At 41.9% G+C, this 27,040-nt stretch overlaps 1 protein-coding gene across 1 annotated transcript in view; it reads right to left on the bottom strand.

The window, feature by feature from the left end:
- Positions 1-945: 945 nt before the first annotated feature.
- Positions 946-27,040, bottom strand: part of ABCA1 (ATP binding cassette subfamily A member 1) — a 126,928-nt gene continuing 100,833 nt past the window's right edge. The window contains 21 exon segments of the mRNA XM_014559347.2: positions 946-4,426; positions 5,057-5,300; positions 5,927-6,019; positions 6,637-6,740; positions 7,724-7,858; positions 8,256-8,397; positions 10,659-10,765; positions 11,394-11,456; positions 12,249-12,369; positions 12,649-12,778; positions 13,729-13,852; positions 15,212-15,356; positions 15,449-15,564; positions 17,540-17,717; positions 18,906-19,075; positions 19,579-19,653; positions 22,297-22,402; positions 23,572-23,604; positions 24,817-24,911; positions 25,826-25,858; positions 25,860-26,016. Of these exon segments, the coding sequence (XP_014414833.1) occupies positions 4,286-4,426; positions 5,057-5,300; positions 5,927-6,019; positions 6,637-6,740; positions 7,724-7,858; positions 8,256-8,397; positions 10,659-10,765; positions 11,394-11,456; positions 12,249-12,369; positions 12,649-12,778; positions 13,729-13,852; positions 15,212-15,356; positions 15,449-15,564; positions 17,540-17,717; positions 18,906-19,075; positions 19,579-19,653; positions 22,297-22,402; positions 23,572-23,604; positions 24,817-24,911; positions 25,826-25,858; positions 25,860-26,016 (2,512 nt within the window). The 3' untranslated portion in view covers positions 946-4,285.

Below are 27,040 nucleotides of genomic sequence, written 5' to 3' on the forward strand. Positions count from 1 at the left end.
CTGTTACATTACTGTACAATGATGCTCAACTGATTTTACAAGGACAGATTAACTGAGACTCAGCTTCACCAGAACTCTGATGTGAAAAATACATCCACACTTCATCACCGCGCCACGTAGTCTTGGGCCAAGACCAACCACACAGCACTTTTTACAGAGGAGAGTGCACCTCCACGATGTTAGTCTCGTTTCTCCTCCCACGTTCTGCTTTTCCTGCATGCTCACCCTGGCTACCCCTCCCGCCACCTGGACAGTACCCCTGCTACACTGTGTCCTTGTATTTTGGTTGAATAAATAAAAGAACATTGAAGGCTGCCTTTGTAACTTCCTCAATGCCAAATGAAGTCACGAAGTTTTTAAAAATGGCTTAGCTACAGAGTACGTTCAGAGATCTCTCGGTTTCATATCTCTAAGCAGAATAAGTTTATCTAAAACCTCTTAAAAAGAAGCAGACTGACAGACATAGAAGACAAACTTATGGTTGTGAGGGAAGGAGGGGAGGGACAAATTGGAAGTTCAAGATTTGTGGATACTACTATATATAAAATAGACAAACAACAGAGTCCTACTGTATAGCACTATATATTCAACATCTTATAATAACCTATAATGAAAAAATATGAAAATGAATATATATGTATAACTGAATCACTATGCTGTACACCAGAAATTAATACATTTGAAATCGATTGAACGTCAATAAAAATAAACATCTTAAACTTAGTACCACCTGCTACCATGACTGAACCATGAAAGTGCCAAAGACCCTTTATTTTCAAGCAGTCTCCTCAATTCTCTTTTGTGACTGACGCTTAGTTTTTCCTAAATTTCTACTTTGGATCTGAATAGCTTCTCTTTTACAAGCAGATGTTTCTTACTTTTGTAATTACTTCATAACCTTTAACAGTAGGTGGTGCTAGGAATGCACAAAAATAAATTTCCATAGACCAACAGAACTGTCACAGCTTTATTTCGTGACTTATTACAACATAGAAATACGCCTTTTTTAATACTTCATATAAAGTTATTGACAATACAAAATTTTTTTTTGTTTTTTTCTTTTAATGAAAATGATTTAACTTAGAAATCTATTGTGAAACTTTCGTCTAGTTTTGCAATTCTCAGATATTCCAGTGCAAAAATAGATCCCATTACAGACAGCATAAAGTGCTTGGAATGAAGGGCCGATGATAAAGAAAAAGCACAAAAACATAGCTTCATCCTAGGGTAGAAGAAGGGCGAACAGAATACTTAAACCTTATGGAAGTATAAACATTCTATAAAAAGGGATGCAACAATTTTGAAGAGAACTAGAGCAACGTAACTATTGTACTATATTATTACTAGTAAATAGTAACAAGGGTAGAAATTAATCTCAGTATCAAAGTGGTTCAATATAATATGACTCATGGCTCTTTGGAAAAAATTTTTACCTGATATATACAACCACAAAAAGAAAACAGACAAATCCCTTTAGTCAATGATTACTATATAGTGAATGATATGCAACATGTAATAGTCAAAATGCATATGATTTCAGTACATATATTGAAATACAGTAGTTTGAGGTTCGGTTGTGTTTTGTTTTTTTTTTTAACAATGACCTGTGCTGGGCATTTGGGTATAGAGGGCTTTTTTTAAAAAAATGTTTTCTTTTGTATTTTTCATATTCACAGTTGTTAACAAGGTTTAAGGTGTCCAAAAGAAGCAAAAGCAGAAATCTTGGAAGACTTCTGAGAATTTTCAAAATTCACACGGTTACATTTCCACAGGGATTATACAGAAATTTTACTTGACTGAGCAGGGGGTTGGTAAAAATGTCTACTATAATTAGGCTTACACGGAAAAATTCAAGACTACTACCTGGATAGTCTAAAAGGTAACAATATTAATGAAGTAGACGTATAACTGTAGATTGTTTCTAGCTTAAGAGATTCGTTAAATCTATATTGAAACGTAATTTTTTCTCAAAGTAGTTCACAGTGTCTTTTGATTGTTTAAAATATGGCCTTGAAGGAGAGTAATCAAAGAGGAGCTGCTCATGGTTTTAGTATGATACAGAATGAGAACATCACTCTAGTAAAATGGGAAAATTGAAGCTTGATTTTGGAAAGTATCAAATAAGGAGAAACAATTACTCTATGAATTTTTTATCATTAAAGATAACATAAAATAGAATGACCTCATGTCAATCATTATTGGAAAAATGCCTTCATTACTTATTTATCATTTTAGAAAATTTTGGCATTAATTTCTAAAAATCATTTTCGTCTTCTAAGCAACAAATTATGTGATAACATTCAGTAAATTTTTTTTAATGCAGATTTGGAATAGATGTGAAATCTTACACCTTTAGAGTTAATATTTACGTTTTTTTTTTAAAGGAGAATAAATTAGTAATGATATTGAAAGATCACTAACTTCACCAAATAGTAGTTTTCTTATATTTTTGTTGTCTCAAGACAGGTAACATTAAGCATTGGTGCAATAATATTTTGAAAAAATGTTTACTCACTAAAAAAAAATAAAATTGGGTTAGAAAAGTCTGAAATCATCTTCAGGTGGGCATTTGCTGGTTTGGTTTTTTTTTTTTTTTCATGATAGGTTAGTGACTGAGGAGATGAAAAATTTGAGATTGTCAGAATGGGGTATCTGAGATCTTCAAAGGCAATTATTTGAAGGTACTAAACGCCACAATCACAAGTTTTATGTTACTCAACAAGTTGTGAAGCTAGCTGTGTTCTCTGTGAAAGTATTCATTGTTTAGCGAACCTTTTGTCTGGTTTTGCATTGTGGTCAGTCTTGTGACCCTCATGACATTCAAACCTGCTGGCTTCTGCACTGTTGCTGTTTTCAAGAAGTGGGCTCCCCAGTGTTCTTTCAGTGGGTTCCTACAACCACAATAGAACAACCTATATTTGTAAACCAGTTATCCACAGAATATGGCACAAGAAACCTGCTGAGACTTATTTCTCCTCACCCTATCCATGTATACTCCTTCAGTTATAACATACACTCAAAAAGCACTTAATAAACTGAGACTAGAAGACTTCTCGATCATAAACTTAAATACAATGTTATGAGACCTTGGCCACCACACTGTTTTCTGGTCACCAGGCACTAGTCAGACCATCCATTTGCAAACCTACATGAAAAAATAAAGCTAGAGAGGCAGTGTGGCCATCATCCTCTATATCACAGGGTTCTACAAAAAGGCCATTCTAAGGTTTCATAAATCACTGACAGAACTTACAATTCCAAATAACACAAAAGTACAAAGATTTTTGTCAAAATATAGCTCTACCTTTTCATGTTTGAGGTTAATTCAAAAGCCAGAAATAATACTATGCTTGTGTCAAACAACAAGACCTTGAGATGCAGTGTACCGTGTTAGTAGACAATCAGGACAGCTGGACACTGGCCTCCCTCGGTTTGAAGGCACCAATGCCCTGGCCTCCACGGTTTCCAGTCCCAGAAATGTGGTTGCTGATTCTTTGCTTCTTACCAGGACCTAAGTATATTTCAAGAGTCCCAGAAAGGTAACCCTGGAGACCCGTGGTTCTAAGCGAGGGACAACCTAACAATGGAACCAAGTCTCACTAGTCTAGTGCCACCCACAACTTGAATGTTACCACCACCAGAGCAGCTCATCATGGAGGGAATCAAAGCAGAATTTTCCCCACACATGGCACCATCTTGTCACCTGGTATTTCATGATGTCAACAGATTTTGAGAAGAGCAGCTTTCACAAAAGCGTGCATGACACACCATGGTGCTTCAGGCTTTCTGAGCAACTTGGCACTAGTAATTCTGATGCACTGATTGCCAGCAGGGGCTGTGTCACTGGGAAGCCGGTCTCCTGGTACGGCAGGGCTTAACGAATGAGGATGTGCGTGCCTTTTGACTCTGATAATCACTGGCCATGATTACTTGGTGAGTTATTGTTGCAACCCCAGTAAGAATACAAAGGAACAGAAAAAGTATGTCAGACCCATATGTCCGCTGGGCTCCATACTAGAGTTTCACATGAGTATAAGGTAATAAACTAAATTCAAGTCTTTTTCACTCGAGAGCCATACAAGACATAGGCTACAAAGGCACTGCCCTTGTAATGGAATTTTGTTTTCATTGCATTGAATTGCATTGCATTGAATAGTATCAGTACAGTATCCAGTTTACTTCTTCCCACAAAGACTTCCAGCTCGTTCCTCTGGAACACGTCACTCGGTGCAAAGGAAGGTGTGGTTCCTCCTTTCTTTCAGCCACCCTGGAGGAACAGGATTCTTCACACATAACTTTCTTTCACTTTCTCATCCTGCAGAAAAGATGTGAGAACTGCCACATCCACTACTGTCTGGTTTTTGTGTAATGACAGGTCCTTTAAGTGGTCATCATCACTTTGGTCCTTGGCAAAGTTTACAAATACCTGTCAAAAGAAAGATGGACCTTTATAAAAACCTGTAACTCTCTCTTTATTCTAGCTGAATTTTTCCCTGGGTGGAGTTAGATCAGGTAGGAGAATACAAGACTGTATTTAACTAGATTACTAGAAACCTTTGTGTGTGAGGGGAGGGGAATGCTTGAAAAAGCACTAACCATTAACAACTGACCTTCTATAGTGCACCTCCCCCAGTCACCAGCTGCTCAATCATCTATTTACTCTGACTCATACAGGAAAGGGAGAGGGATGAAAGCTGACATCTACCGATGGCCAGGATCTATTTGGTACCTAATGTTACCTAATTTAAATGGGATAAGGCACCTAGCAAAATACCTGGCCCATGGCAGCTACTCAATAAATGGCAGTTTTTATGATTTTTGTGACAATTTATGCTCATAATAACCCTATGAAGTAGATAGTATCATCTCCCTTTTCAGATTCAGGGAGATTAGGTAAAAAGCACAGGTAGCAGATGATCAGGAGGTCAAGCTCAGGTGCTCTGCACTGTTCTGAGGCCCACAATGGGGTTGGGGGCGGTGTTGGCAGGGAAGTAAGGAGAAGGGGCAGGAAACCTCACCCTGGAAAGCAAATCTGTTTTTGACTCTCAAAGCTTACTTGGTCAAGTGTTGTCTGAGAGACAGAGTAGTCTTCTATGTGGAGTCGCTTTTTGCTCTGGGAAAGGGCGCTGAAGATCCTGGCCAGGGAGGACAGTGACGACGGAAGCTGGTACTGCAGCATGTTCCGGTGCTTCTCCTTCAGGACGCTTCCTGGAAAGGCGAGTCCAAAGAACTCCTGGACAGGCTTCAGGTCCGGGTTGGACCCTGCTATTCGTACAACTATTGTGTAACCGTCTCCAAACCTGAAAGCAGGAAGAAGCAAGTCCACATGGAAGATCCTCAGGAAACGTCTCAAAAGGCTATTTAACTCTGAGAACCCAGCTTGGGTCATGAAGACGAAAGATCCCAGACAGACCCGGAAATCAGTTTCAGAGAGAAGGAACCAGTTATCATGTGTTGAATCCCTACGACATGAGATGTCAAACATGACTTGGTTTAATTTTCACCTGAACCCTTGAGGTCGGTCAGATGTTACAGAGAACCTGGAGCCCAGAGAGTTACTTGCTCGTGGCACGAAGCTCAGATGTGCTAGGCCAGGATGTGGACCCAATGTGTTTGACTCCAAAGCCTATGTGCTAACCTAACTGGCATGCATAAATCTTTCCATTTCATCTCTGTCAAGGCTAGCGGTAGACAGTCCTACAACGCTGACTCTCAGAGGTTAAGTAACTTGCCCAAGGGCATACAACCAGTAAGAGGTCAAGATGGAATTTGTGTGCAGCTCTGACTTCAAAGTCCTCATTCTTACCACTACACCATTTTGTACAGTTTATTTCCCTTTACTTTACAGCCACCATGTAGACACTCACAAAAGAATAAATATACAATTTCTCAATGTGTGGGATCCCAAAGAAATTATCTTTGTTACCTGTTTTTCAGATGTTGGACGCTGCCAAGACACCTGAACCTCCCATTGACCATAATTGCCATCCTAGTGCAAAGGGCTTCACATTCTTCCATGCTGTGGGCAAACAGAATGAGGTCTGAGTTTTAGAGAGATGCTCTTAAAACCATCAGAGCATCACCATGACATCTGGCATTTCCAAGAAACAGATTCCCAGCTTCCTAGGGCATAAGTGCGTCCTGTACAAATACGTGAAGATGGAGGGATAATGCTGTTCACTGCCGTGCTGTTTACAATTGTGAAACAAGTTGGAAACAACCCAAACGTCTACACAAAAGAGGAATAATTCAATAAATTGGGGTATATCCTAATGGAATACTATTCACCAATAGCTATAAGAACTGATGACACATCTAAATTAACTGACTTGGAATAATGTTCACAATATTGTTAAGTGAAAAAGAACTTACAGTATATACTAAAGCTTGCATTTTTTTTGTAAAAAAGAAAAAAAAAACCCACATATACCACATGTAGATTTGCACAGAACACCGTGCAAGGATCTGCTGCCCAGTGATAGTAATAGTTGTCTCCTGGTGATGCAGTGTCAGGTGGTTACATTTTTCCTCTCTGCCTTTCTTTATTTTCTATTTTTACACAACGATCAAATATACGATTTGGAAAACTTAAAAAATTACACAACAAAGAAGCCAAGCCAAGTCTTCAGTACAGACCTATGAGATGTAAGCACCACTGATCTCCCTTCCTTGATGATACTTAGGGCGCAGTTCCACAGGAATCGCCGGGCTTTGGGATCCATGCCTGTGGTCGGTTCATCCTGTAATTAGAATAAAGTAAGCCGTATTATGTGCTGGAAAACAAATCAAAGATGGATTTGGTTTTAAATGCAGACGCATCTTTGCAATAGCCTAAGTTTTAGCTTACCGTTCTATTTATTTCTTGATGAACTGAAGAACCAGACCTGACATACGAGAGTGTTTCATACTTGTGTGCAACCAGTTCACTTTGATCAGTATGTCATTGAGTTGAACACTCAGATTTAGTTTTTTATGAAATTAAATTTCTCCAAATATATAGAAAGGGAAGGGGAAAAGTCATTTAGTTTCAATTATCTTTTCATGACTGACAAGTATATACTAAAAAACTATTTTTGTCTGAAATCTCTACTGAAGTCAATTTAAGGTCTGGATAAAATTCCTTTTCTTCTTCTTTTTTTTAAATTCTAGCTCAGTCCAGCTTAGCCTGTCATATTGTACTTGGTAGTCTGAGAGAAAAAAATTTCAGATCCAAATAGTGTAGAGAACATTAAAGCCTCAGCCTAAGGCTTCTTTCTATAATAACTTCAATGCTCTTCTTTTCTGCAGAAGGAAAAGGGGTCACTGTCTGAACTAACCTTCTGTTTTCCATCTCTCTGTAAGAAACCATGACCCAGGTGCTACCCTGGGAATCCTGAAGCTGTATCCACAGCCTCCCTTTTCAGGGGATGCACACACAGATGGCAGACAGAACGGTTCAGAGAAAGGTCAAGTCACATATTGAGCCCCAGCCACACCAGAGAAATAAGGTCCAAAGAGTATCTCCTCTTTTGGAGCATCTGAGGGCCCAGCAGAGCCACCCCCACAAGTGTCAAGGAGAGGGACGAGGGAGCTTCCCTCTGGGTCTCTGAGGCTGCTCCGCTGTTCCTGGCCAGGGGAGGAGGTGTGCCACTGCCACATCAGCCACGCACACCCTGGACACCGGACTTCAGAGATGTTTTCCATTCAGGCCAGAACAGAGTTTTCCAGTGACAGCCACACTCACCAGAAACACCACAGGAGGCCCACCGATCAGAGCCATGGCCGTCGAGAGCTTGCGCTTATTGCCCCCACTGTAGTTCCCGGCGTATTTCTCTCCGTACTTCACGAGGCCCAGCTTCCGAATTGCCCACTCACCAACCTACAAGTGATAAAAAGCACCTTCACTCCCGTTGGGTTTGGTAGTCTTATTGTGCTTTCTTACATGTGCATATGACAACCCTTTTGCTGAGTAGGACCAGAGTCTATAATCACAACCCAGCAAGTTGTGATTATAGAGTCAAAAGCAGGGGGGAAGGGGCTTGTGGGGTGGGAGCAGCACTCCCTCTCTGCCCTCCAGCAGGAGCCTGTTCACCTGTCCCTGCCCCACTGCCACCACAGGTTCCCACCCTGAAAGGAGGCACTAAAAACCAGCACTTTGTATTGCTGCATCCCTGAGCAAGGACAGCCAGAAGTCAAGTGTGAAAGTCACAGCCGTAAGGCACACTGTCAGGACGCCCAAGGAGGCAGGCAGGCTGGCTTCCCGGGGCCCGTGGTACCTTGCCAACTTCCTTCTCTGGGACTCCTCTCAAGAGGGCAAAGAACTCCACGTGTTCTCTTCCAGTCAGTAATTCCGTGATGGCATCAAACTGAGGGCAATAGCCCATATTCTGGTGTACTTCATGGATGTTTGATAAGATACTGCAAGGAAAAACAGAAGTGGTCAGCATTTAGAGCTACTCTGATCAGAAAATCCTGACTAACGTTCCTACAAAGTATGCATGTGCATGACAAAAATACCAGCAAGAACACTTGCTATAGCTTGAGGCAACAGCCTTTCCACCCCCAGGAGGCCAGCCCCTCCTGGAACTCAGCGTTCCTGCCTGCATCCTGCCCAGTCCTTGCATCTGGCTCCGCCGACACCTCAATCTGCAGGTTCAGTCCCATTTCAGAATTCCCAATCCATCCTAACTTCAGTACTATCTTTATAAACAACCTCAGTTGCACTGTCCTGGAGCTTTAACACTAAGTGTCCATCCTTGACTTGCCTCTGGGCTCGGTCATATACACCAAGTGCTCTGTTGTTCCGGTCTCCTTCATGGACATTCAGATCCAGAGGACACCCAGCAACTCGGTACGACCTCTCTCTGCATTTTGCTGCCCATACATGACTCAGCCACAGCACGGTCCAGCCCCCTTGGTGCCACTAAATACTCAACCCTGGTTTTTAAGGGTTTTTTTTTTTTTTTTAATCACAGACTCTGAGAATCTGGGGACAATAAAAATTATACCTACGGACACAATTTTAGATACACTGTGGAGGCAGCTTTTAGGCCCTCTGAAGTCAATCTCAGGTTAAGAATCCCTGATGTAGGAGGAAGCTTGGTGTCATATCCAATCTGATGGCTGCACTACAGCCACCTCTGGACAGCCATGAGTTTGACCTGTCAGCAGTATTCACTCCTCCCTGCATATCAGTCAGTACTCCCAGGTCCAGCCTTTTCTAGAATTATGATCAAGACACCCACGGACCCTTTGCGGACCTCACAGCTACTCTGTCCAAACTGGCTCTTAGAACCAGGCACTGTGACAAACATTAGTTTGGGGCAGTTACTGCTGCCACTGCGATGTGCTCCAGGACTCTGGTACCAGGGACAAGCCTAGGGACGCAGGTGTGTAGCCTAAGATCTGCTGTTCTAGAAATTCTGTTCTCTTAAACCCCCTCTACACTGCTACCGAAAAACTGGTAAGAGTCAGAGGAGGAGACTCATAAGTACATTAAGTTCCTTGCTCTTTTCAGTTTTATGGGCTAGGAGCCCCCTGTCGTTTTCAAATTTTAAGTCGCCATCCATTAGTGGGTTGTGAAATAAATTTAGTGGGTCACAGTCAGTATTTTTTTTAAATGGCATGGTATAAGGTAGAATAAAAAACATCAGAGTGCACTACAAGCAGTAAGAATAGGTAATGTTTTACAGAACGTTTATTTAAGCTATATGCGTGTTCAAGTGCATATCCTAGGTTGAGAGGTAAAAATGTATTCGATATTATGGGCCATGATCAAAAAGTTCGAAAGAAAGCCACTGCCTTGTACCATCTGTCCACGTGAGAAGCCCAGAGAAGTCCCACGTATTTAGAGTGCTCCCGGGTAATGCTGCCTAACAGGTCTCTAACGTGTCCTGGATCCCTTAAGATCATGCTGCTTAGTGACCTGAGCGCTCTCAGGCAGTAGCCCGGAGGAGACATCAGTAGTTGGTACACACTTTAGAGAGGGCAATTTGGCAAGTATATATAACCTTTTATCTTGTAGGAATTTTCTAGACAAATATAAGGACATATTTAGTGAAAACAGAAACTAATTAATGTCCAACAATAAGTATAGTTGTTGAAATAAACTATAGTTTATATAAAAATAGTTGATGAAATAAAATATAGGTACATGTGCACAGATGTATTTTATGCAGTAACGTAAAATTCCACATCTTAGAATGTGTGACCCATTGAGAAACAGTCATAATACACTCATTAACAAAAACAAAAAAAAATAATTAAAAAAAAATACAGTATCATCTCAACTTCATAATACATTTATATGTGTATATAAAGTCAAGAGATTTGGGGGTGATGGGAATGTTCTAAGACTGAATTGTGATAATGGTTGAACAACTCTGTAAATTGCCTAAAAGTCATTGAATTGTGTAGTCTTAACACAAGAAAATTGTATGGCACATAAATTATACCCGAACAAAGCTGTTAAAAAACAATAATGTGAGACTGAAAGGAAATGTAAATGTTATCTCTAGGTAGTGAAACTGTATATTAATTTTATTTACTTCTTTACAATTGACTATGTTTCAACATTTTTGAAACTATACAGTGTTGTTATAATCAGAAAAAGAACGATATGTTTATTTAAATAAAGTTGAAAAAAGTTTTTGTAGCAAAATACAGACTTCTTTTCTCACCTATTTTTGTTAAGGAAAGCATCTCCTCTGGTAACCGTGGTATCTCCTGTTAACATCTTGAAAGTTGAGGATTTCCCAGCCCCATTAACACCCAGAAGTCCAAAGCACTGAAAAAGATTGGGTAAGTTGTACAAGCAAAATGCTAAAAATCTGAATACAAGTGACCCCTATAAAATAGTCCCCCCAGCTTAGTTTTTATATAACATGATCCTAAAACATTACACTTGATGAAGAGTCAAACATTTTCTTGGTTTTAGAAATCATACCTTTTAACATACATTTTATAATGGGGCCATTTTAAGTGGTGTATGTATTTGTAATATTATTTCAGTCATCAGGTTCAGGCCAAAGTTAATGTGTGAAAAACAGTAATGAAAGCCAACAAGTCAAATGTCACCATCTAATCTGGCTGAAAGGCATACAAGAATATAAACATGACCAAGAAAGGAGAAAAATATTTTTTTAAACTCTTTCGAATTTCATCATCATCTTGAATGGATCACAAGATCACTTTCTGGATGTGCATGCTTTTCTTAAATTGCCTAAGATTATCCAAAATTGTTCACTTTTGACATATGGGGCTCCCATCCTTTCAATGACTGGTTGCTCCACATAGGTGTAAATCAAGAAGCCTTTTAAAACCACTTTTGACCCCTTACAGACACTGTTGTTTGATTGGGGTAGAGAGCATCTGAATTAACAGGGGCAGATACGATATAGACAAAGTGCCTTTACCTCGCCAGGAGGAATGCCAACGCAAATCCTGTCAACGGCAGGCTTCCTCTTCCTTCTATAAATCTGCAACAAACAAAATGCAAAACTGCATGAGCTGCAGTGACACAGAGCCATCCCAGGCAACTGTGGAAGAGGGAATCATGACCTAAACATACCACAGAATAAGACTCATGATGGAGACTAAGTCACATACTTGATGTGCTGAAAGCTTTGGTCCGTCTCTGCGGCAGCTGGCCTCTGACTGACTCTGAAGCTCAAAATACAAGTGAGTTTCCTTTTATTTTTTAATCTAGTACCAGCTTTCTAAAAACATATGGGCCATTGATATCTACATAGTTTTTATTTAATATATAAAGATATTGTAGATATTAAAAAAATTAAATTCTACAGGGTAAAAATTTATCAAAGCATTATCAAAGTACTGACTGTATTACAAAACAGTGAATTGCTGGGATTCTGGCTCCCAGAGAGGGATGAAACAGACCCTCCTCCTAAGCAGTGGAGACGCACCAGCTTTTTGGACCAGGAAACTGAAAATCACTTACTCTCCCTACTTCAGCTTTGACATGATATACAATATTAGTATGTTTTAATAGAAACACATAAACATAAATGAGAAAAACAAATATACTCAAGAATAAGAATTCACTTTATAATTACTCTCAGTAGGATTTCTTTAATTAAGAAGTCCCCATGGTGTATTTCAGATAAAATTAAATCGACAGAAGGTTGGTATAGATACACATTGTAGGACGCAAGCTTTTTATTAAGCAAGTCAGCAAAATGCTAGTTTCAAACGTATAAGGCTGAAAAAAACTGAAGACAAGTTGTTACTGCCTGTCCTCATTGCCTCACCTTAGTCAACTCCTTGATTTCCAAGATGTCATTCTGTCCACCACCATCAAGAATCCTCTGTCTTTCCCGCCTCACATCTTCATCCTCATCATTCAGAGGAGGAAGCTTTGCCTTTACAGGTCTTAGGGGGAAAGAATTAAGAGGAAAAAAAAAATCAACCTTTCAAGTTATTTTTCAAGGCAAAGACCCAATTTCTGAAGCAGTCCTGTAAAATCTATACTCCAGAATTGTCAGCAGTGTTGGGGGTTGGGGGATGCCCACATTAGGAAAATCAGTTTGATTATCTGCTTTGAGTTCAAGTCAATCCAACTATCACCAGCAAACGTTTTCCCGTGCTCCTCTGTGCTCCTCTTGCAAGACCCTCAGCCAGGCGCTGCATGAGTTCTGAGAGAACGCTCACCTGGGCCTGATGAAGAACCTGTACTGGATCAGCACAGTGATGAGGAAGAAGACCACCCCTTCCACGGCCATGGCGAAGAGGTTTCGTCCCACCAAGTCCCAAGACAGTGGCGAGACAAAGCGATTCTCCCCTGGTGGACACAACGCAGAGATCCAGTCAAAATGAGGCACCAAAGACCACAGCCCTTCCTCAGACTAGGGCTCAAATTCACCTACGTTCCCTCGAGACACCAATGGTTATTGCCCATGACAAGGAAGGAAAAAAAATAAGGGACCCACCACTCTACAAATCTGATTTAGGGTAAGATTTTGGGGAAACATGTCGCGACCCAGCACCAATCACAATTGCAAAGCCAAAGTATCAAAAATCCTTCATAAAAAAGCAAACAATCCAGGGTAATTTTTAGGGTCAGTATTTTAACAAATTACAAGTTTCACTAAGAAAGATTAGAAAGCACTTTAAAAAGGTGCCCTGAAAGGCATATAATGTAACCCAGTGACTCAATTCACCTCGTTTTACATAAATATTCCCTAAATTCCTTATATACCTGATTTGTACCTCCAAGTTAAAAAAAAAAGTCCCTCTTCTGTGCCCATTCAATAACATGGCCTATCTGACTATATGACCAGTCAAAAAGGATAGTAACATGGCCACAGGAGACATAATTTTTAAAGATTCTAAAGGTAGAAAGAGCTGCAGTAAATTGCCTTTTTATAGACTGTGTAAAAGGTAATCTATGACCACATCTGCAGGCCCATGATTTTCCTAATATAGCCAAAGTCTGCACCTTTCCTTCTGATTCTCTGGCCTGTATCTAATTCTCAAAGCTGTGGTTTGACTTTTCCAGTGACACTGACAAACCCCACCGGTGGTATCAGGCACTGGGTCCAAGCCCACACCACTATTTTCCTTACCTCCAAAATTACCCTCTGACCTTTGGTTGTGGTCGTGCCACAACCAGCTATGTTGTCATGAGCCCTAGCAGTGGAGGGAAGTCCTGTGCCCAGCCACCCAAAGTGCCAAGGCCCATGCAAGCTGCCATCTCCATTAAAACATCCTCCAGCCACTGCTGTCACTCACCAAACCTTTCCAAGGCATCAGCCATTGCCTGGTTTTTCACCATGTCAATGAGCCCCCGTCCCAGGCAAAAATGTGGGAAGATCAAGAACACAGACTTCAGGATATCATTGATGTTATTCAGCTTCTGAAAAAATAAGACAGAGAGAGACTGTAGGTCTTTCATGATTCAGGCTAGAAATTTACCAAAGTCTAAAATATGGGAATGAAGAAAAAAAATCTGATTCCCTGAGGTCCAACTGAATCTTTGCATTCAGATACCAATAAATAGCAGTAGTCATAGCTGACGATATATAACGTAATAAGGTTCCGCTCTTTAGAAAATGTGGACTAAAGCTATGAGTTTGGAGAAATATGAGCAAAGTTTAGAAATACATGATCATATTTAATCAGAAGCAAATCCATCATAAAATATTTGTTTAGCATTTTATAAAGCAAATTGCTCCTGTCTGGGTCAATATTTCAGTTTTAGGATTTTGTTGGACTTTTGAAAATTCTTCTTCAATACATCAGTCCAGCAATGGCCAAATACCCAACAACTGAGTAAGCCGCTACGTGCTTAGGGAACATCTCCCACAAGGCAGGTAAGGAAAGCTTTCCATCCCAGCTCAATCCTGGAGGGCAATACTACCAGACTCCATGACAGAGGAAGGGCATTTTAAGCCAGGCCTCCAGGAGTACAGAGAGATTAACAGACAACTCAGCTGAAGTGCCTGGGGTAAGGGTGTGGTGGAACTGCCCAGGAAGGGTGTACACCTCTCTGAAAGGCCTCGTGTGCTCAGTTAAGGTGTCTGGACAAAGGCAATGACAACAGGAATGGACAGGGAACCCTGTTAAAGAGATCTGTGATTGGGGGAACTGGCAAAGTAACCAACTGAATGAGAAACTAGCAAAAGTAAAACATTTAAAATGACTCTAATATTGCCAGCCAAGTGACTGGGTGGACAGTCATGCCATCCAGTGTGACAGGAATGGCAAGAGAAATACTGGGTTCTGAGGGGAAGATGACTGGGACATGGCCAGTCTGGGGCATCTTTCAGTTATCTAAACGGAGCCACCCACTAGGCAAGTGAGAACGTGAGACTAGAATTCAGGGGAACAGTCGGGGCTCGAGGCACAGAGCTGAGAGAGAACAATGTAAGACACTGACAGAGGTGGGGGTAAAAGCTCGCAGAACGAATGGCATCACCCAGAGACAGTATCTAAAGTGGAAAACAAGATGGCAGAGGACAGAAAGCTGGGAAAAAGCAATGCTTAAACAGAAAGAAATACAGAACTTGTCAAAGGAAACTGAAAGGCTTGATCAGAGACACGTCAGGAAGAGGAGGAGTGAGAGGTGCTATGCAAACCCAGACTCTGCAAAAGGACAGAGTGGTCCGTGGCATCAACACCACAGGCAGGGAGAAATAAGATCATGACTGAACACTGTCCTCTGGCTCCCAGAGATGCCCATCCCAGCAGGAGGCACTGTTTCCGCAGAACTCACGTTGTTGGTGAAGAGCTCCAGCACAAAAGTGGCCACACTGCCATTGATGCCGATGAAGAGGTTCACGCTGGTGAGGACCACGTAGGCGGTGCTAGGGATCTTGAACACGAAGGAGGCTGGGTACATAAGAGGTGTGATGGACCACCTGGTGGGGCACAAAGACAAATGTCCACTGGGTGTCCCCTGCCTTCGCTCTGACACCAGATACACCATGTGCCCCACGCAGAGGTGCCTTACCCATACAGCAAAAGTAGGAGAGCGAGCACAGGCAGGTTGGTGGAGGACACGTAGGACTTCTGCTGGAAGCAGATGAAGATGATAATGACCAGCGTGGCAGGGACGACATAGTTGCACTAAAAGTGAAACAAGGAAATCAAGTTTACCCCTAAGTCAAAGACACAACACATCTCAAATCCTCAGCATCATTGGACAAGAAGCAGCAGATAAACATATTGAAGAATAACTTTGAACTAATGAAGCCACAGAAACTATTCATCAAAATACCGGACAATGCATTTTGACAAGGATTTTACCCTCCAATGATTTTATAAACTGCATGTCCTTTCTGTCTTTCCAGCAGAGAAGCCAAGGTGTCACACTCAGTAAACTTACTGAAGGATGGATTCCTGGTCAGAGTGATTTCAATTTCATAGGCAGCAAGTAAGCTGCCATTACTCTTCCCCAAGATGATTGCGTCTGCTTCATCATTAATGCTATATTAGAGTCTGCCCAAGATCAATCTCACTAGTAATCTGTTTATGAGGTAAGCATTTAGAACACGAATGTCAGAACTGTTTCATCACACTGAGACTAATTTTAAAGTCTGTCCTGACAGTGTCTCAAGCATTAAAATGCAGAAATAAATACTTGACCGCAGGACAATTACAAGAATTCACAGCTGGCGGAAGAAAGCACAGGCAGGGAGATGGGAGTGGGCTTGTCAGCTGTTAGGAGAATTTGCAGCTTCAGACCGCAGGATTCTGCAGCTCAGCCCCATCCTACCTAATTGTGTTTTTCAACAACTTAGATGAAGACACACTTACAGTGAACTTCAGAGGCCCTAAAGTGGGGAGGGGTAGATAATACACAGGAAGGTAAGTGATGTTCCTGAGTTAGGGATTCGATCCTTCATCCCTGAATTTCTGACGACTGGCAGAGTCAGAAATTCACACTCAGTGAGCACTCAGTATGTATGAGTTTACTCAATAAAGCAATTACTGGGTCAAGAAAAAAACAAGTGGACATGATATAAAATTCAGTTTAACAGGGGTAAACAGAAAGTGTGGGTTCAAAAAAGTCAATTGCATTAGTGTTGAGTGAAAGAGACCCCATTTATCCATTCCTGTGAAATAGAGGTTGAGTTTGCTAAGACAGTGTTACTTCGAAAATGCATTACCCTTGAGGCTGAGTAATAGAAGTATGGGATAAAGATCAACTCCCTCTAGACTTGTAACCACTCAGACCACAGCCTGAACACAAGGTTAATTCTAGGCTTTGTTTTTCCGAAGGGACATTAACAATACAGGGCACGGCCGTCAGAGAGGCAATCAGATGGGACAGTGACAAGTCTGAGAGGCTTGCTGTCATCCACACCGCCATCACCATCACCATCATTCACATCTGTGTAGTGCTTTAGGGACTGCAAAGTGTGCTCTCATATCATCTTATCTGGGGAAGACTTCAGTTACATGAAAATTGTCTTCAAAAAAAAAAAAAAAACCCTCTGAGGGACTGTACAAGGAGAGAAGTAAATTTTCGTTGTTGGCCTACAATTAAAGGGAGATACATTTCAACTCCATTTTACAAAAATTAAAACTTTAGAATTCTTTGAAGTCCTCCATATGGATCTAAACAGAAGCAATATACTCACTATAAGGTGGCAGGAAAACCTGTTTGCAACGGATGGATACGCTTCTGGTAAAATGGATAAAGTTTTCAAATGACAGACTGAGTTCCTAGGAAGGCAAAGAACACCCTGACTCTGGAGGTTAAAATCTATCAGACATGTTAGAGGCATTGGCTCCGAGTTTTGATAAAGAGTCTTCCACCTCTGTTTCTTTGAAAAGTTGTCTCTTAGGGAAGAAGGTGGTGGTGGTCGTGCGCATTAACTGAAGTCAGTGTGGACAGACTTTCTCTGGTGTGAGATGAGATCTGTGCTTAATGCCATGTTTGGTGACATGACATTGTACAATGGCCTCTGCCTTTTCCTCTTTTGCTCATCTTTAGACCAGCTAGAACATTTCCTGGGGATGCCCAGGGGCTCTCTCCTCCACCCCATCCAGAGCCCTGATGGAGATTTATAAAGCAGAAGCAGACTGGAGTTCTTACCATGTCCCAGACAAAATTGGAGAGCCAGTAGATGACGGGCTTCACTCCACTGATGAACTGCAGGTGCTTCGCTTTGCTGACTCGCTCCTGAATCAGGAACACGACAAAGCTGGCTGGGACGAAGGACATCGCGAAGATGACACAGATGGACACGAGGACATCCACTGATGTGGTCATCCTGAAAAAAGACAGATGGTGCAGCTGAGGACTCAGTCAGGAGGGGATACACACACACAGATATCTGAAGCACAGCCCAAGGGAAAAATCTTTTCACCACGTATATTTTATTCAGGGTTAAAGATGATTATTTTTTAAGTAAAGAAAAAAAAAACCTAATAATTCAAATGCAAAACTGACTCCACTGAGGTCAAAAAGAGTCCATGGCCATAATGGAACCATTAAAGGACATCAAAGAGCAGCCCAATGGCATTTACTTTGTTCTACCATTCTTGACCTTCTATGAGCAGCAAGTTGTAAATTTTCACACATAAAGGACTAGTGTAGCTTGAAAACAAAATTAAGGAGAAATATTAGTGTGAAACTGTTCAGGCACAAATTTCTGGCCATAAACAAGTTTCACAACAAAAGCATGTGGTACATCAATCTAACACATACAAAAATTCTATTAGGTTCTTATATGAGAATAGTCTTATGAGCCCATTAAATGCGGTATAATATAAACTATTTCTCTATATAAATTTTATGTAGGCTTGGTTTAAAGATCCTAGTGACAAATATTGATATTCTATACAAGTGAAGCAGAAATAATAACGGTGCCACACTCCACAGACAAGAAAGAACCTAACGTGTTGAATATCAACTACATGTCAGACTTGGCAATTTACATGAATTGCCTCATTTAACATCACACATCTAGAAAGTTTGGAAACCAGATTCAAACCCAGATCCTCTATGATTCAAAGACTATACCCTCTAAACTAGATCATTCTGGCTTTAACTCTCTCTCTCTATCTGCAGAAATTAAACACACAAGCTGATATAAATGTGTTTCACCTAGTTTAAAAACAGTTGTTTTAAAACAAATGCAATTGATTTTTTATTCAACACTGTGTTAAGGGGGAGTTAAAATATTTTAGGATTTTATTAACAATGTAACTTCATATGAATTCACTAAATAATGACTTTTATGTATGTGTCATTTATCTTCTGCAGTTTAATCCCTGCCCAGCCAATTCATAAAATGATCAATCCCTGTCCAGAGCTTGGACCACCGCAGACACACCATGATGAAACTGTGTCCCCAGCTGTTACTCTACAGTCAGCTTCATCCTTCCTTCCTCTGCTCCAGGGCCCTCCAAATACCCTCCTCTCCCCACCACATCTGCTCAGACACAGCCACACTTACAGAGCCACTTCCGAGAGCTGCTGCTTGGTGAGATTCAGGGGGTGATTAAAAGCCGTGATCCCGTACTGGCTGGGATTCTCTCCCTTCTGCAGGTTCGCCCGGAGAATGGCGTTGTTGATGACATTCAGGAACGAGCTGATGGCGTGCCAGCCCTTGTTATTGAACCACACCTGAAATAAGACATACCCGGTACATGGTACTATTCCCAAACCCTGCTCCCAGAGAGAGGTGCACACACACAACATGCACGTCAACTACAGAAATCCCAGTCACACCCCACGACAAAGCACGTCAGAGAACATGGCAAGAGAGGACATCGGACAGCAGCCGGGGTGTGCCTGGCACTGACCATGTGGCCAGGCACCATGCTGACCATCTTTAACCCACTTAAGCCTCACCACAGCTTTGAGGTGACCATGCTTACTGTCTCTAGTTGATAGATTAGGAAACCGAGGCTTAGAAAGCTTAAGTAACTTGTTCAGGTTCATAATGGTTCACCTGGTGTGACTGGCAGCAAAGCAAATTCTCTTCATCATTATACCGTGTAGCCTCCCCAGTAAAATTACCAGACTTGTCTTTTCTGTCATGAATCAACCTTCTCATGAGCTGGAAGTATTCCGGGGAACATCAGGATGATGGTGCACCAAGAAGATATTGGAACAAAGGGCTTTACCTTGACGTTATTTTTCGTGTCCAGTCCTGTCATGAACCTTCCCAAGCTGCTGAGGAATCGATCTGCAGAACTGTCCTGTGAACAAAAGAAACCTGCTTCAGTCAGATGGATCACAAGGGGAGGGCAACAGGAAGTCTGCAGTCTGGACCACAGGACAGCCTTGTGAAGGGCAACACCACCACCGCCTCCTTCACTGAAATGACACTGGGAGCCACTGAATAAATGGCTCCTAGGAAACGAGTGACCAGACATCTGAAGCACTGATGCTGCCACGAGCCACAAGTCTTAAAGGAACAAGGATTAATCCTGTAACTCAAAGTCCTAGGATGCAGGTGTCTATTACTGGAAGTGAGGATTCTTCACTGTGTTCCCCTGACTTAATCCTAAGGCCCAAAACTACACTCAATGGGCAGAGGTGTCAAACTCATGGGGTCTGAGACTCAAGGGCAGAGACAGAGGCTCTAGGACGATCACTACTGTCTGTGACCCTGGAATCCGTATCATCTGACTCCCTCAATTCAGACTTAGAAATGGGAACTTTGGGATACAGATAAATGAAGTGAGTGCTTATTAACTACCAGCTTAAGAAAATGATTCACTTCCTGTTTAACCAATGATTGTTTTAGAAAAGTAGGTTCCATGTCCAGTTTATTTACCCACTGGCTACACTTATAAACCCAGTTTATTCTGAGAGATGTTACATGTTTAAATTTCGTTTTTTTTCTCTATTGAATTTTTCTTCTCTCTACATTTTTTTATTGAAGTATAGTCAGTTTACAATGTTGTGTCAATTTCTGGTGTATAGCATAATGTTTCAGTCATACATGAACATACATATATTCGCTTTCATATTCTTTTTCACCATAAGTTACTACAAGATATTGAATATAGTTCCTCATGCTATACAGTATGAACTTGTTCATCTATTTTATATACATTAGTTACTATCTGCAAATCTCGAACTTTCAATTTATCCCTTCCCACACCCATCCCCCACTGATAACCGTAAGTTTGTTTTCTACATCTGTTTCTGTTTTGTAAATAAGTTAGTCTTTTTTTTTTTTTTAAGATTCCACATATGAGTGATATCTATGGTATTTTTCTTTCTCTTTCTGGCTTACTTCACTTAGAATGACAATCTCCAGGTCCACCCATGTTGCTGCAGATGGCATTATTTTATTATTTTTTATGGCTGAGTAGTATTTCATTGTATAAATATAACACAACTTCTTTATCCAGCCATCTGTCGGTGGACATTTAGGTTGTTTCCATGTCTTGGCTATTGTAAATAGTGCTGCTCTGAACACTGGGGTACATGTATCTTTTTGAATTAAGGTTCCCTCTGGATATATGCCCAGGAGTGGGATTGCTGGATCATATGGTAAGTCTATTTGCAGTCTTTTGAGGAATCTCCATACCGTTTTCTGTAATGGCTGCACCAAACTACACTCTCACCAACAATGTAAGACGGTTCCCTTTTCTCCACACCCTCTCCAGCATTTATCATCTGAGGATTTTTGAATGATGGCCATTCTGACTGATGTGAGGTGATATCTCATTGCAGTTTTTATTTGCATTTCTCTGATAATTAGTGATACTGATGTGCCTACTGGCCATTTGTATGTCTCCTTTGGAGAACTGCTTGTTTAGGTCTTCTGCCCATTTTTGGATTGGGTTGTTTGTTTTTGTCTTATTAAGTTGTATGAGCTGTTTATATATTCTGGAAATTAAAGCCCTTGACAGTCTCATCGTTTGTAAATATTTTCTCCCATTCCGTAGGTTGTCTTTTTGTTTTGCTTATGGTTTCCTTTGCTGTGCAAAAGCTTTTAAGAGTAATTTGGTCCCATTTGTTTATTTTTGCTTTTATTTCTATTGCCTGGGTAGACTGCCCTAGGAGAACATTGTTGAGATTTATGTCAGATAATGTTTTGCCTATGTTTTCTTCTAAGAGGTTTATAGTGCCTTGTCTTATGTTTAAGTCTTTTTGTGTCTGGTGTGAGGGAGTGTTCTAACTTCACTGATTTACATGCAGCTATCCAGTTTTCCCAACACCATTTTCTGAAGAGACTGTCTTTACTCCATTGTATGTTCTTGCCTCCATTGTCAAAGATTAATTGACCAAAAGTTTGTGGGTTTATTTCTGGGCTCTCTATTCTGTTCCATTGACCCATATGTCTGTTTTTGTACCAATACCATGCTGTTTTAATTACTGTAGCTCTGTAGTATTGTCTGAAGTCTGGGAGGGTTATTCCTCCAGCTTCATTCTTTTTCTGCAGTTTTGCTTTGGCAATTCTGGGTCTTTTGTGATTCCATATAAATTTTAGGATTATTTGGTCTAGTTCTGTGAAAAATGACCTGGGTAATTTGACAGGGATCACAATAAATCTGTAGATTGCTTTGGCTAGTATGGCCATTTTAACAATATTAATTCTTCCAATCCAAGAACATGGCATATCTTTCCATTTCTTTAAGTTATCTCTAATTTCCTTAGTCAGTGTTTTGTATTTCTCCACATATAAATCTTCAATTTGGTTTTGATCTGCACTTTCCAATATTAAACACACACTGAGTAGCTCAGTCTTGGCTGAGCTAAATGCCAGTGATAGTTTTGTATTCAGAAGTCTTCAACAATAAGCTGCCAGGTGATCAGATTTACCTGCCAACTACTCTTATGTACTAGCAACTCATTTCGGACACGTTTTGGGATGGATACTATACCTTGGCCACCTGCAAGTGTTTCTTCATTTGCTTGATGGCATCATTAACTTCTTGACTTGGAGGAAGTGGCTGAGAATTGCTGGCACCTAGGGAGAACCCACCGTACCTAAAAGAACAGGCTGACATTAAAACACAGACAGTGTGGGGCACAACATCACTCAGCCGCAGACACCACGTAAGTATGTAATGCTTCATTTAGACGCACTATCTACTTAAAGCAGGACCAAAGTTAGACTCTGAGTTTCACCTTGGCCTCCTCTAATGGATTCTGGTGATCTCTTAACTCTTATGGCTCCTGCCCAAATGGGAGAGGCCTGGGTCTGATTATATACAGAGCGAGCCATCTGACATATTGAGAAAAGAATGCTGCTTCATCTCTCAGATGCGACTCCCACCCTGGTGTCTCGGGCCTTGAACTTGGGTCTCGAGGCAAGCAGATGGAGAGTCAGGATAAGCAGTGAGGGACACTGACCAGAGAGGCCAGGGCAGGCTACAGACAGGTTGTGGCTCTTTCTTAGCAGGGGACCATGATAGGGTCCTGCATCTGCTCTGCTCTGAGTTCCTTAATAGGTCCTGGCTCCTGGGGAACAGGTAAAGAAGAAAGGTGGGGGGCAGTGCCAGAGCCAGGTTTTGAGGCAGCCACGTGAGGTATCTCATTTCTTATGAGAAATGACTGGCCTCAAAGATCCTTCCTCCTCCTTCTTTTCTTCCCCGGTTCCATCTGTTCCTTCAAAACTCAGATATGGGCAGGGGTGGGCATGGGGGAGGAGAGAGCCTGACTGCAGGAGAGGAGAAAATGATTCCTGCTATCCTGATGGAATTCTACTTTTATTTTCTAATAGAAATACTGTTAAAAAAAAAACTAAGATGAATAAATGAGTTGAAATACAGTGAAAACAGAAGGTTTTGATGCCTCTTATTTCATTCAAGACCTTCTTGGTTATTCCAAAAGCCTGAAAAACAGTCCTCAAGTCCCTAGGACCTCTTAGGAATCTGACTGACTAAGTTTAGCTAGCATAGGTACTCCCCTCAGAACACTGTGTTTCCTGTTAAATCCCTAGAGACCTGCAAGGAACTTCTGAACCTCCTCCAGCAGATCACTATGCCAAATATTTCAAAGGACTGAATTATCAGCTGGGCACTGAGCAGATATGCTAAGGGCAAAACAAGCCCTAAACCAACAACTTCTCAGGATCTAGGAAACCTGTATCAAAATCATCCTCCTGAACTTCAGAAGTCAGGGAAGACTAAAAGAATGCAGAGAGGTCAACTTACCTAAACTCATTCACCCAGATCTTGTTCTTTAAGCTGCAGAAGGCCAAAGACAAAGAAACCAGAGATCAGTCCAAAGAAACACTGGTCCTATTCCTGACAATACAAAAGGAGTAGATATCTACTTGAGGAGACAACCAAGGGACAGAAGTAACTCTACGATCCGGCTGGCGTTGTAGGGTTTTGCCAATGGAAAGAAGCCCTAATGGGCATGTCTTTTCTTCTCCCCATCTTAAAACCTTATTTATATGAGAATCATGTTTTGTATTAAAAACAATTCAAAAACCAACAAACATGTGACCAAAACTAGAAACTTTATAATTGAAAGTAATAGTTCAATTACAGATGACATATGGAGAGGTTCTGCCTCTTTCTTAGAAACTCACAGTAACTGTCATTCAAGCATACCTTTATTATTAAAAGTCACTGAGAACTCTTAACTTAGGGGATCAACTAACCAAGCTGATAGGAAGGAGACCAGGACAAATATTTTCCTGAGCACCAGCTAAGTATAGCAGTTCCCCCTTAATCGTGGGGGATGCATTCCAAGACCCTACATACAGTATTTTTTCCTATATCTCATCAACTTCTTTGAAGGACAGTAGGGCTGTTATTATGCAAAATAAGGGTTATTTGAACACAAGTATTGGAACACTGCAACAGCTGATCTGATAACTGAGACGGCTAGGGCTGGTGGCATTTATGGCCTGGATACACTGGACAAAGGGACGATCCCCATCCTTGGTGGGATGGTGAGAGATTTCATCACCCTGCTCAGAACAACATGCAGTTGAAAACCTAGGAATTGTCTGTTTCTAGAATTTTCCATTTAGTGTTTTTTGGACCATGGTTGGCTCTGGGTAACTGAAAATGCAGAAAGCTAAATCGTAGGTAAGGGGGCACTAAGGTACTCAACACCATGTGATGATGCCCTAGGAAGCTATGTGGCTCCTCCATGGCTCCACAGCCACGGAAGGCTACTGAGTCAGCCCAGGGCTCTCTCTGTCTGCCACACGTTATCATTCATTCCATCCATGAGGGGTACTTTACACATAATGTTTCATTTAATCCTCACAACAAACTAATAAGAGCAACGCTGTTATCATTTTATACAACCTACGGCTTCCAAAAGACAGTATCAGGCTAAAATGTGATGTCCTCCACCCCACTATTCAATCTCTTTGTTTAGACCTTTAATTCCTCTGATCAGTAACGACAGAGCAAGGGCCAAGTTTAGTAAATAATGACCTTTTGGCTATGATCTGCACATACGTCTTCACCAGATAATCCGAAATGTTTCTTCCTGTCAGGTTCTGAAGGGTGTCCGCAGTATTCTGTTTTCTCTGTTATCACAGAAAAACCAAGCACATGTGTCTTTATGGACCAGAAATGGGACAGAAACCAAGTCAAGGACAACAATGACACATGTCCCTCCAACATGCACCACCGTGTGACCAGACCCCGCCCACAGGGCCCAGACACTGCCATCAGCCAGCCACCAAGGCATGGTCCCCTCTGTCTGCAGTATTGGCCATTCACTTATGCCAAGCCAAGGTGAATTCCAGGAAATTATTCTGAATGATTAACCACAGACTGCAAAGGATGATTCTTTATGGTCACAAAAGGTTTTTAGGGAACAGCATCATTGACTATGCCTCATGAATTCTTTTGTTCATGAGATGAACAATGAAATACACTGATGAAGAGATAAGCTGATATTTTCAGGGAAGGTAACCAGGACTTCTTTCAAGTTTTCAACACCATTTAAAATTGCTGGCCCTTATCCTGCAACCTAGATGCTGAGAAGGCAGCAGACAAACATTACAAGCAAGCCTCTTCCTGAAATTCTGCTCAGAAAAAAACTGGCTCAGAATTGTTTACTTCATTCAGCATCCCAGAGGACGTCAGAGCTATCAGACTCACAGAAATTTTACGGGCCAGCCTCCCCAACTCAGAGGTGAGGAAACAGGCCCAGGAACTCAGAGTGACCTGTCCAAGGGCACCAGCTCATCTGTGGCAGAGCCAGGGATGACGCTGGGCCTGTGACAGTCTGTCCTGGGACACCACCACTGTGGGAGAGGCCACAGCATGTCTTCCACAGCCCACTGATCCACAGTGTTGTGTTCTGCTTGTATCTTGGACAAGTAAGGAGCCTAGGCTGACTTCAAAATATATCATCCACTCCTCTTCCCAAGCAGAAGCTCCCCAGCTCACCTTGCACCCCCAGCTGCTCAGTCACACCCTGAGAGTGACTCACCTGTGGAGGAGGCAGCCCCCCGGCCCCCAAGGGGACACACGGGCAACATCTTCTTGATTTTGTCGCTGCTACACTGGCAGGCAGGTGAGGGGTTCTCCATGGTCCAGTTCCCGTTTTGGAAGAGGTCTGTGATGGTCTGGGGAACTGGGGCGGTGTTCCACTCCTCCTCCCCCACCAAGCAGGGCATGTCTCTGCAGAGGGAGGACATGGAGGGTAGGATCATCCAGGAGGGGCTGGCCTCTCCTGAGGCCTCAGAGCACAGGACGGATCAACACATTTGGTTATCTGATTCCACCTCCACCCCCTCAACACACACCGTAGTCTTATAAGCTGCGAACTCATTTCACAGTTAAGGGCGATGGAACACAAAGGGGACCTAAATGCTCGTATTCGGAACTCAAGTCCATCCACTCCCCAGCCTTCACTCGCTTGCCCCTGTGTTCACTCAGTGAACACTCATCAGGCATCTACAATATGCCAAACTCTGTCCTGCATGTCTGAGAGCCTGGGGTGGAGAGACAAAGCCTCTGCCTTCACAGAGTTCATGTTCCCATGAAAGAGTGAGATGACAAGCAATTAAATAATATCATCTTAGATGACCACAAGTGAAGCAAAATAAAGGGAGAGTGACTGGTGAGAAAGGACCACTGGAAGAGGTCATGTACTTCCACCAAAACCTAACGATGAAAGAGAGCAAGCCAGGCAGGGACGGGGGGAAGAACTTTACAAGCAGAAGCAACAGAGCACAGGTGACAAGGTCCCATATGTTCTATGTCCAAGGGGCAGCAGGAGGGCAGTGTGGCTGGGGAGGCAGGGTGGTTACAAGGAAGGGGGATGGGAGACAAGGAGGAGGTGGAGGCGGGAGCCAGACAGATGCCATAGGCTTGACAAGGAGTCTGCATTTTATCCTCAATGTGCCGAAAACTGGTAGAGAACGGCAGGACTCCCCTTATGTTTTAAAACAAAGAGAGAATTAGGGGGTGGCTGGGGGTGAGAACTGTCAGTACATAAGAGCCAGGCTGCCTGCAGCATCCCCAGTAACTAAAGGCAAGGCCCCATGTCCAACGTGGGCTCTGGGTTACTTGAGCCCATTGATAAGTCACCTGCCTTCTCAGGGTCTATTTTCTCCACTAGCAAAACAAAAGGATAAAAAGACTTGTTTCAAGAAGTCATATTTCAACAAGGCATTTCTAGCATCCCTCACAGTTTCACAAT

Source organism: Camelus ferus, chromosome 4 (genome assembly GCF_009834535.1).
Source record: "Camelus ferus isolate YT-003-E chromosome 4, BCGSAC_Cfer_1.0, whole genome shotgun sequence".
In the NCBI taxonomy this organism is placed as follows: domain Eukaryota; kingdom Metazoa; phylum Chordata; class Mammalia; order Artiodactyla; family Camelidae; genus Camelus; species Camelus ferus.